This window comes from Cynara cardunculus, assembly GCF_001531365.2.
Source record: "Cynara cardunculus var. scolymus isolate 2C chromosome LG 3, CcrdV1, whole genome shotgun sequence".
NCBI classification, from domain to species: Eukaryota; Viridiplantae; Streptophyta; class Magnoliopsida; order Asterales; family Asteraceae; genus Cynara; species Cynara cardunculus.
In genome coordinates, this window is record NC_037530.1 from 36,849,982 (window position 1) to 36,862,539 (window position 12,558).

The 12,558-nt window shown below is 33.4% G+C and overlaps 1 protein-coding gene across 2 annotated transcripts; it reads right to left on the reverse strand.

The window, feature by feature from the left end:
• Positions 1-2,331: 2,331 nt before the first annotated feature.
• Positions 2,332-6,477, reverse strand: LOC112510013 (probable folate-biopterin transporter 3). 2 transcript variants are annotated; one of them, XM_025115263.1, is made up of 6 exons: positions 6,206-6,224; positions 6,014-6,045; positions 4,368-4,627; positions 4,119-4,214; positions 3,874-4,044; positions 2,332-3,252 (listed from the first exon to the last, which is right to left on the reverse strand). In XM_025115263.1, exons 3-6 carry the CDS (start codon positions 4,605-4,607, stop codon positions 2,659-2,661), a joined length of 1,101 nt encoding a protein of 366 aa, XP_024971031.1. In that variant the 5' UTR covers positions 4,608-4,627; positions 6,014-6,045; positions 6,206-6,224; the 3' UTR covers positions 2,332-2,658. The 2 variants fall into 2 exon arrangements, with proteins under 2 accessions (XP_024971031.1, XP_024971030.1); XM_025115262.1 differs by having other exon boundaries at positions 6,014-6,477.
• Between the last annotated feature and the right edge of the window lie 6,081 nt (positions 6,478-12,558).

Consider the following 12,558-nt stretch of genomic DNA (forward strand, 5'->3'; position numbering starts at 1 on the left):
ATTTGTTAGAACTCAATGATTATCTTAATTATATTTTAGATTTTTTATATTTAAAATGAATGTTTATCTTGTATTTGATTATGTTTATCTGCAGTTAGTTATACAAATTTAAAAATAAAGTTGTATGTACTTATGCAAAAGTACTTGTAATCTTGAATTTTAAATAATATGAATCAATAAACAGTACTTCATTCATAAAAAATGTTTTAAGTGTTTATGTCAAATGTTTTATAATATATTATAGATAGCATGAATTATATTTTTTAAGTTCATTGTATATGTTTCTTTCGATTATGGTGAATTAACTTTTCTTTTTCATTAACCTGAATCTCCAACTCGTTACGTGAGCCAACTAATCCCAGGACGACCATCTGTTTTACAGGTAGCCCGGAGTCACCGTATTTGAACCTTCATGACCGCAAATGAATTTTTATTTCTCCTTGGATTTGAACCTGAGACCTCCAAATATTTTTTGCCTTTGGAGCTCAAACTCAAACCAATCAAACACCACCCTTGTAGTTAGGTAAATTAACTTTTTGAAATGTTACTTCAAGTTTTAGGGTCTATTTACTTGTTTCTTACCATCTTTTATCGGATAAAAGGTTCTTAGCATGGTAATAAGTTAACTGTTTATAAAGAAAAAAACAAACCTCTTACCGAAAACTAGTGTTGAACGACCTCTTTTCCAAATAAGAGACTGATGGTCTTCTTACCGGAATTAGAGGCCAAACATCCGGGTCGGGTTCTTCTCTTACCCATATCGAATAGAACACATTGAGCCAAATCTTCGTTATGAATGTCAACTAAGTATTGTAAGTAACTTGCTCCCGGCATAGGTGGTTTCTTGGTCACAACCAGTTAAAACTAAAGTTCCATTAAAAAGCGTGTTATCGTAGAAAATACTGTATTTGAAAATGGTGATGGCACAAATACATTCCAGCCGGTAAATTAAAATTGGGACCGACACAATTCACAGAAACCCAATTACAACCGTAAGAAAAACCCTCGAAAACTAATATCCCATGTAATACCTCCAATGGGGAGGCTATTTGTGTTTCTTGTTTTTCAAGAAATCCTAGGTTTCTATCTCACCTTGGAAATATGGTTTGGAGTTTTGATTGTTCACAAATACCAAAAACATGTCATCTTTTTTTTCTAAACTTTTTCTTCTTAAAAGTAACGTATTTTAACATGATTTATATTTTGATAATGTACTTTCAAAACTTTCATTTTGGTATCTAAGATCTAAAGTTTTAAACATTTAAGTATCCGGGGAACTGGTTGAAGTATTAACTGGTTACCATGCTGATGTAGTGAGTGATGTGGTATCCAACTCAGTATTATTTGCTGACATGGATATCTTAATCTAACCGGTTAATGCTTGAACATGTTTAATCAGTTAATGTTTCAACCGGTTACCCGAGTACTTAAATGTTTAAAACTTTACATCTTATGTATCAAAATGGATGTTTTGAAAATACGTTACCCAAAATAGGAACCAAGTTAAAGTACGTTATTTTTTCATGTAATTTATCCCTAGAATTACGATATTTATTTTTCATATGATTTTATATACAATTTAAAAAATAAAAATTGTAAGAACTAATAAGTACTTGTCATTATATATGATCAATTTAAGAGGATTTCTAATGGTTGTTTAAAGAAAGCTTAATCAAAACTTAACCATTGGAGTTAATGGCTTAAAAATCAACCACATGAAGTCTTATTGTACCAAGTCCTTTCTTCTTTGCTTCAATGATTTCAGCCAAAGGAGGAGGGTTGTATATGTCTTAATAGTTGGATATTATTGATCAACCAATGATTGGAATCAAAGAATTAGTAGATCTGTTCTGCCAAAAATGGTAACGGGCTTGAATCATGAACTTATAATCTATAATCTGATGATCGTAGTTATGGCCAAAAACCAGTCACGGGCCTCAACAGTGCCGGCCGTAACCGGTCCAGACGTAACCGTTCCTGGTCCCTGTAAAAAATGTTGAGCCCGGTTAAGGTTAGTTATAACCGGTTACGGTCAGCCAGTCCCGTTCCCAACCTGTCCCGACCATTGAAAAGAATAATTTTAAAATTTGTTAATGATAGATTTTTAAAATACATTAGAAATTTGTAATTGGGTCACTCAAATACACTTTTAAAATACGTTTTACTATAATTAAAATTACATTGTCAACCATATGATAAATATTTGATAAACGTTTGTTGTCTCGTCCCATTGTTATCCATCAATCACAAGAATACACATCATCAGAATTCAGAAACTATAAATATGAATTTGAACTAAATAAAATCAAAATATATAAAAAATGACTTGACTTTTCGGGGTATGGTACACAAAATTATGAATCTATTGATACAATTTATGATTCGTTAAATATGTAATTGAATGATTTTCAATCTTAAATTCAGAGCGATATATTAAAACACGCCAAGGAATTTGCAGACAAGAAGGCTGCTTGTAACAAACAGTGTCTTCTTGTCTGCAAATTGGATCATGACTTGAACATGTCCAAACAAGCACGCATACCCGGCTGGATGGTTCATGGCTAGTTTTGAAGGGTGGTGTCGTCAATAATACTTCTGGTCTTCTCTTTTCATGTTTATCTCCGGACTTCAATTCATGACGAACAAACCCACCTTTGATCATACGTGATTGTTAACCAGAGAGATCATTTCCGAATCCTCTGACTCCAGTACATCGTCGCCTTTTTTAGTCAATAGCAATTCAGACGGAAGGATGGATGAATCTGGATCATTTCTGGGAACCAGAAACAGAAGCCCAATTGGACAAAGTCTTGCAAAGCTTCGAATCAATACGACTGTCCATAAGTTGTCGAACTGTGTTCTTGTGACATTCAGTGCATGGAGTAAGAGTCCTCCCGCCCACGAGGATGAGAGCAACCCAACGTGATCAATCGACATTAACAGAGCAAAGAACGTGCCTTCGATTCCAGAAGGACATAACTTGGAACTCAGAACAAGAAGTGGCATCCATTTGAGACGTGCGATCATTTTAGAAACAGCTTCGTCCATCACTACGAAGATGTAGTCTGGTACGCCAAATTGTAAGTTTAGACGCAAAACCAACACTAAATCGAGAAGACTTGATGCACCAAACAGCAGTTGGGTCCAAAATAGTACGTGGCGGAAGGGATGGTTTCTGAACACATTTTGGTAGAGAAGAACACCCAAAAGCGAGCCGATTGCACCTACCGAAAATATGGATCCAATCACTTCCTGCATCAAAAAGGTGTACTCTTTTTAAGCATTTCATAAATGTAACCAATATTAATATCCTAAATGCTACACATTCTGCTTTAACCATCTATCATCATGTCTATCCACTACAATGAAATCGCCTCCATAGGATGCCAAAAATATTTAAAGGTATTATAGACTGCTTTATAGAACTTAATTTATAAGACAAAAGAATTGTGCGTCCCATGTAAAAATGTTACAATAGGATGTTAGAACGTTTTTAGGCATCATATCAAGTTTTTGAGGACACTTTATCAGTTTTTTTATGGATACTTTTGAGAAGTTTTATGAACGTATCTTTTATAAGGCACTTTTTCAAATCATGTTATATAAAAAGACTACTAGAATGTTATATTCTAAAATTGTCCTAAAAGACTTGTTAGAACAGCCAAAAACGTTCTATCAACTTATTATAACACATTTACATAAGACATAAATATTTGGTCATATAAACGTAAGTCCTATAAAGCAGACTATTAGGACATTTAGACATTTTCTGGTGTCCTGTAGCCAATTTTATTGTAGTGATCATGATTCATGACATGTGAAAAAGCATCAACCAGTTGCTAACAAAGCTTATAATGGGAAGTGTTGGCCTACCTGAGAAAAAGATGGGCCTGCTTTTGCATCGGTGTACCAATAGAACATTCCTTCGTGAATGTTCAACCCAAACGCAAGTGACAGATACATATACAAACACGGTCTCCAAACATCCGGGCATTTCAAAGCTGTCACCATAGTTTTAGTAGCGTCAAGAAACTTTTGGCTAACCTACACAAGAAACACTGGTTCAATTATAAAGATGATAAGAAAGAACGCAACAAAATCCCAGAAAGAAACCTAACACGCTTGTGAGAATAGCTATGGACAAGGGGTTCTTGCAACATCATCCCGACCAAAATCACCATCCCAGCAGGAATACTTAAGATTCCAAATACACCCTGCATGAAACGAGCACAAGCATGGTCAATAACAAGTCAATAATCATTCAGTAATAGTCTGCATGGGTTTTTCTCAAATCCAATTAAGCAAGAACTTCTAGGGGACTACATAAAATGAAAATTTTGTGACCAAAGAGTGGTTTCTAATGATACCTTAGGTCCAATTATATGAACAAGAACGCCACTCATAGCAAACCCAACGAGCTGGCCGATAGAGGTGCTAATTGCACACAAGCTCTGCAAATCGCCAGCAAGAGAAGGATGACTTATACTGTTTTCTGTTACACAGGCGTCAATGGTCACATCGGCTATAGCAACCCCTGCACTTGCTGTCATAAAAGACAATATGGCCCATACAAGAGACAAGTCTGTGCTAAATGCTGGTACTAGCATGGAGATGGAACCAACTAAACCTGAAAATATTGATTAACCAAATCAGATTTAACTAATCTTATTTCTAAAGAAACTTCTATCAACAAGCTATATACAATGCAAGTTTTGAAGATGCCAAATTAGAGACGGAAAGCTAGTATCTCTTTGAGGTCACATAGAAATAACTTATACAAAAGGGGACCTTTCTGGTGCACTTGGAGACCACCTCCATCGACTGACTTCGTGTAAAGAAGTAAAGAATTTTGTCCCTTGACTGTCATTAATACGTTCAAAATCGTGTTGAAGTATTCACCAACAAGTCTTATTAGCATTGTCTTGCAGAGTACATTTAGGGGCTGTTACCGAGTGTTGACCACTGCTGATTCAGTCAGCACGGCTGACTTGGTCAGCATCAGCATGTTTACCTAGGGACTGATCTGACTGAAGGTGCTGACAAAGCACCTACAAACCAGCGTTATTGTTTCACTTACCAGAACAGTTTACATACTTTCCACGCCTACCCTTTTCATTTCATTTACAATTTAATTATGCGATAGCTACCTTCCTTCCCAACAGAATTTCTAATGGTAATTTTTTTATCATTAAGCACTCACTACAAAACACACAGAAACAATTTCCAGTCAGGGCTTACTCAAACCAACCCTCTTACCCAATTAGCGTTCCCCCAATTTGTGTTGATAAACAGACCCTTAGTTCCTATCTTCATATCATGCATCCTTTTTCCTTTGGGAGCATTCAACATAGCTACTCAAATCACCTTCACAATCCCCATATCCAAATTCATGTAATGAAGTCATATCTTTCTAACAGGTATTTCTTGCACTAAATTAGCTTCATTAAACCTACTTCCATATAACTACATCAGTAGCCTATACTGAAACTGTAAGGAATTAAGGATTTATATAATGGAAAATTAACATAAATCTTTGAGACTAAGGTGTCGTTTACCAAACACTTACCCGGTAAGCAGTTACTGGTAAAATTTAACACTATCATTTACTTACCGGGTAAGATTTTAGTCCGCCAAAATGACATCGTATGCAACAATTGCGCTCACCGGGGTAACAGTCGTTGCTCTCACTCACCGGGTAAGGCTCTTTTGTCTCGCTCTTACTGAGTAAGATTATTGGTCCTTATCATTTTCATCCGGTAAGATAACGTGACTTGCTCTTACCGAGTAAGATTAGATTATTGGTCCTTGTCATATTCATCCGGTAAGATAATGTGACTTGGTAAGCGCTTACCCGCGTAAGAGTTTGATAAGCATCCCCTAACTATACTTTATGGTTTTTTTCCAAAATAAAATACAGGAGCACCCATTAAATTAACACAAAAGCAGCATTTGGTCAAAGCATATTCAATTTGGGATCAGAATTGAAAGAAAATAAGATACAGTTACAATATACCTGCAAATATGAAGTAAGGGCGCCTTCTTAATCTGAAAATGGGAACAATATCAGTCATAAGACCCCAAAGAGGTTTAATAATCCAAGGAATTTGAATAATCCCAGAGTAAAATTGTGCTTCAGAAGGTTGCAACTTCTGCACATCCTTCATATAGTACTGTACACTAACACGATACAATCCTATACTTGTACCCTGATTGATTCCATACACAATCACCACAGCCAACACAAATCTCCAGCTCAATTCGTCACTCAGCATTCTAAACCAATTTACAGGTCTCCAGATCAAATTTCCATTTGCTCCTTCTTTTCTTCTTACAAAATTATCTTCTTCGCGGGCCCCAATTTTCACCACTTCTTCGTCCATGTTCGCGAGGATTGCCAACAGCACAGCCAAGTAATTTTGTTCCTAATTCGAGGAACTATAAGAAACCCTAATCAGAAGTTTTAACTTTTTCCTGAAATGGTTAGGTGGAACCTTCGTCAAATATGAGAATTTGACGAAAGATGGATGAATTGGAGTTGGAATTGGGAATGGGTAGGTGGCATTGGGAATTGTAATATGGGTTTTTGACTACAATGGAGAAGGGTTTTACCGCAAAAGGAGACCATGGAGATCTCAAATGCGAGTGTACTGTGTACGATCATGTCCACACGAGTACCCCGCACATCACGTTTTCTGATAAATTGACAAAAAAGGGTAGTTATTTAAGGTTTAAAATGGTTTGAAGTGTGGCGGCGTGGTCAAGTTTAAAGTCGTAGGAATCACGACAAGGTTAAATTATGTAACTTACGTTAAGTAACTTGTCTAATCCACTTTTCGAATTAAATTAATGAGGAAACACAGGTATTACACAAGTTACGTAAGTGTTACTTTCATAATGTTTATGCAGAGCAGACCTCCTATATTCACTTACCCAACTTGCGTAATGCTGAATTTTTTCCTCATTTTTTTAATCCGGAAAGTAAATTACAAGTGACGTAATGTCACTTGCGTAATGTTCGGCTAATTCCATCAGTTAAGTCAAAATGTGTCTATATAATGAATATTAGAGGATTGATCGTCTATTTTAGTCAATTTCCCTATTTTTCTTATGTTTTATCACATAAATTTACATCTCAATTGTAAAAAAGTGTAGTATTACCCAAAAACCTGATCAATCCATCTAACTTAATTTGCAAACAGTTTAATTAAATTAATTCCTCCAAACCACCATATTCATTCCAACCCGTAATTAATATATTAATGTCGGTAAAAAAAATTATATTCTAATATACATATATACACAATCATACAGAGGCGGACTTCTAATTTTTTTCAAATGATGACACCGTTTGACTATAAAAAATAAACATATATATATTTTTTTCATAAAATCGTCATTTGTCTATTAGGAACTTCTTTGCTTTTCGTATGTTTGATCACGTGTTTGAGTCTTTTATTGCAGATCTTTTCAAAAACATAATAAACCGGAAATTAGAAGTTGAAAACTAATAAAATGACACAGAGGTTATTCAAACTCACACATTGGGTGGAAGAAAAGACATGCAAACCAACTCTACCAAAGGAAATTTGTATCATATTTGTAGTTTCAAAATATATACGATGACACCTTTTACGATCCTAACACTTTTTGCAATGAAGAAACAAAGCAATGGTCACGCCACCGTATCCAATAGTGTGGGCCCGTCACTTCTATTTTATAAACCCATCTCAAAATCCCCGGCCCATAATTAGTTGTGGAAATGGACCCTGATCTTCCAATTTCATTAGTTCAATTCAGAATTGGTCTTTGGAATCATTTCTTGCTTTCAATTTGTAAAAGTTATTAATTTTTTAAACATTTATGATGATTTAAACAAATCAATTTATATTACGATGATCGTAATAATTTGTTTGGGTGAATTTTAGTAACATTTCTCGTTTTCATTCGTAAAAGTTATGAATAATATTGACCTGTAAAGTCAACCCAACCCAACCCAACCCAACTCGTAAGGGTTGGATTATTATTATTTTACAATACTCCATATTTTATATTCAAACCCCAATAATACCCTTTATTTGAATAGAAATTAAGAAATATTATGGAATTTATTTATCTATCACCAAGCTAGTTATGATATATATCGGAAAATGTGTCTTTTGGACTTGAACCTTTCATAGTGAATAACTATCGACTCTATTTTAGTGGGCAATGAACTAAGGTCTTGAACTAACCACTTTTTGTAGTAGATCGAGATAATATGTATCACAAATATCAAATCTACACATGATTTAATTCTTACCGATGTGTTCATTTTGGTTGTGACTTGTGAGTAGATTCTTTCTTCATGAGAGTTTTAGAAGACGTAGCCAATGTCAGTCTCACATAAGTAATGTTGATCAAGAATATTACATAGTATTCCACTGTGATAGCTATCACCGTTATTAAGAATATAAATTTCATCCATAAGTCATCAAAGAAAATATACATATAAAAGTCATCACAGGAATATGCATACTTCTGTACAAGTGTCGCTTGAGTGATCCACATTGTTGCTAGGTTAGGTTGGCGTTGAGGAGAACTCATTGTATCGGCTTTAAGCTCATTCCCCTCGATGAAAATGATACTTACTCTCTACTTATGCCTTTTATTAAATGATCGACAATATTCTCCTTCGACTTTACGTAGTCAATGGAAATGATTCTATTTTTCAGCTATCGTATGTATGTGTGTGTGTGTGTATGTGTGTGTGTATGTATGTATGTATGTATGTATGTATGTGTGTATGTATGTATGTATGTGTGTATGTATGTATGTATGTATGTATGTATGTGTGTGTATGTGTATGTATGTATGTATGTATGTATGTATGTATGTATGTATGTATGTATGTATGTATGTATGTATGTATGTGTGTGTGTGTATGTATGTATGTATGTATGTATGTATGTATGTGTCAAAACTTACCATTGTAGATTTGATTATTTGCTCTTGTTAGAGCAACCATACTATATACACAAAATAAATAGTACTATTTTGATCAAAATCAACCAATTGGATTATTAGAGACTGTAAAGAGTAAAAGACCAAACGAGAAGTTGATCAAGTTGTTAGAAGACGGAAAGTTTTAAAACCATATATCATTACACGTGATACAAGCGTATTAATCATATATGACTAAATACATTCAAAGCAACATCTATAAGTATGATCTCTTGACCAAATCAAACACATGAATGTTTTGAACCCTGCATTTGGCTTTCAAAACAGTGTTGATTCGGTTAACACGTTTCCCCGACTTTGCCCATTTTGTTATCAAACATCTCTTGAATTAATGAGGGGCTTTACCAAATGTTTACTGTGTAAGCTCTTATTGAGTAAGCATGACAATGACTGGGGAACTTGTCCAGTAAGAGGCATATCAAGAACCAAGAATCTTGTCTGGTAAGAACCATAGCAATGACCGATAACCTTACCCGGTGAGTGTGAGATAAGACTCTTACCGATAAACATTTACCAGCTAAAAGACGTTTACACATAACCCATTTTGATGACGGAGAATGTTACCTGATAACATAAGCGAATGTGGTAACTCTTGTCAGTAAAAGTTTACCCGAAATTACTTCTTGTAACTAAAAACATATATCAAAATTAGATTTTAATTTAATTATTGTATTTTAAAATTGTACAACCCAACGTCCCAAATGTTGTCCTTTTTGCCATTTAAGTCAACATTGGTCTAAAAGTCATTTGTTTCGTTACATGGTGTTTATTATTTAAAACGACTTGAGATACATTTTAATTTGTAACAATTATAATACATAGGTCCTTTTTACCGGATCCGATAAACGTCACTTAACGATTAGAGTCCAAATTGTCTGCTATTGTTTCATAGTCGAAGTTCGACCAAACATTCCATTCTCATACCGATATCACATGACATGAATATCGAAAAATCCCAAACGAAAATATGACACAAGTGACCTTTCAAGAATTTCAGATGTTATTAGATCAGTATGACCATTTTTGTCTTTCCCGATATGCTCCCATGTATAATTATTCTGACATATATATTGGTTGATACCTTCCAAAACATAACTTATATTTTTATAAAGCGATAAATTCTTTCACAAAATTCGATGTAATGAATATTCAAAACATAGAGAGAGCGATGGCCAACATATTGAACAAGAAGGGCCCCATGAGAGATCGTCTTTAAAACGAGCCGTAAATTTGGTGCACCTAAAATAGACGGTCATCATTCCAGCCATAACTTGTACTCAACCATCTTCATTTCATTCATCGTTATGTTAATAAATAGAACGTGTATATCTGACTCAAGTAACCTTTTATATTTAATTAAATATGATAAATTAAATGAATTATATAATAAGGTAAGATAGATGATCGATAAAAATCAATAATAGGTCCAAATAAATCAGGTTAAAAAATGGATTATTTTAGGATCGTTTAGACCAAATTAACATGTCCTCATTTCTGTATACCTTGAACACTAAAACTTTTATGTTTATGTACTGGATATATCAGTAATAAAAATTTTACCAAATCAAGTCATGTAATTAAACTAATGATTCATGTACACACGATTTTTTAGAACTATGAGACCATCCACTACCTTTGGGACTGTTTGACAGTTACTGAATGGTTTGATGCAAAATGATTGAGTGCTCAGAATGATTAAGATCTCATTATATAGTGCAAAAAGAAAATATAATTGTTTGGTAAATGTTTACAATGAAATTAGGGTGTTGGATGGTTAAGGGAAGCCCATGATACAAAATCATTATGAGGATTTTAGAACTATTAAAAGACATATTTTTCTTTTGTCAAACAATATTCACCTCTTAACGATCCATAGACTACATCTTAATGGAACTATTAAGAAGTAAGCAAACAATCGATAATATTTTAACTGGTACATCAACTTATTAACAATTACTTTTGTTATTTCATTTCATATATCATAATCAAATTAATTTCTTAAATGACCGTATTTTCATAAAATTCTATACTTTATTCAGATAAAAATAAAATTCCAATTAAATATTCTTTACTAGATTTATGCCATATCAGTCATTTTCGCCTACGTAGCATTTTAGCAATCCATTTCGGTATTACCACAATGGATGGTCTCAGCTAAAATCACCTTCTATAACATTAATAGTTCTTACGAAAATGTAAGAAAAACAATTCACCAAACTGCCATCTCCCGAGTTCTTCGAAACCCAGTAATTTGGAATATACAAGAAATCAAAATTACGAGAAATGACACTTACCAAATATACATGACCAGTAACTGATACATTTATTACGTCGTATTCAATTTCAAATGCATGTTCATTAAATCTAAACAGAGATACCATGTTTAACTTAACATATAAGTCTGTAACTATTAACCAACCACCTAAAATATCTATTCCTAACACAATACTGAAAAGAAAAGTAGATACAATTAGGGCCGTTTACTGAACATTTACCGATAAACATTTATCGACAAGATTTTATCAAATTCACTTACCTTTGGGTAACATTTTCGGCTATCAAAATGAGTTGTTGGTAAGCGTTGACCGAGTAAAAGTCTTCTATCGCACATTCACACTCAAGTCTTGTTATACTTCTTACTAGATAAGATTCTCAAACTTTACTTTGCTCAACATCTGTTAAAGGTATATAGAATTATAGATTTTTTTTTATTAATATGGATATCCAACTCGTTATACGAGCCGACTAATCCTAGGACGACCACTTGCTTTGTGGGTAGTCCAGAGTCACTGAATTTGAATCTCCGTGGTCACAAGAGAAATTTTATTTCTATTTGGATTTAAACCTAAAACCTCTAGACACTTTTGACATTTAAAGCACAAATTCAAACCAATCAAATACCACAATTGTATTTAGAATTATAGACTTGTGGATTATTTAAACTGGAATTGGTTATAGAGATATAAGTCCAACGTGAATATTTTTCCAAGAGAGTTTTTAAACAAAGTCAGACATCCTTGTCATGATCACGTGAGCACGTGACCTCCAAAATTAATCCATATATCTTGCTTTACCAGAAATAATATAATAATTAAATAAATAAAAAACATTATTTAACTATATAATATAGTATCTATAAATGTGTTACAATTATGAATTCGTACCTATCTCATAGGATTTTGCTTTAAAGAATCGCAATGAACACAAAATGTGGCCATATTGAAATTATTATGAATTTCTGGTACTTTAATTTAATTTATTTTTAAACCACAATTTTTAATTTTGTAATTAATAAAATTTATTAAACCTTAACTTATTATCGAATACCTTTAAATCAAATATATCTATACTATATCATAAAACATTTAACAAAAAAACTCTTAAAAATCATTTTTATGCATGAAGTACTGTTTATTGATGCACAATACTTAAAATTTAATATTACAAGTAATTTTACGTAAATACATTTGAATTCAAAAATAAAAACATTACCGCTTTCTCAAAACCACGTAAAATCGTATTATATTGATAAAAACAAAGAATAAAAACTAAACATTA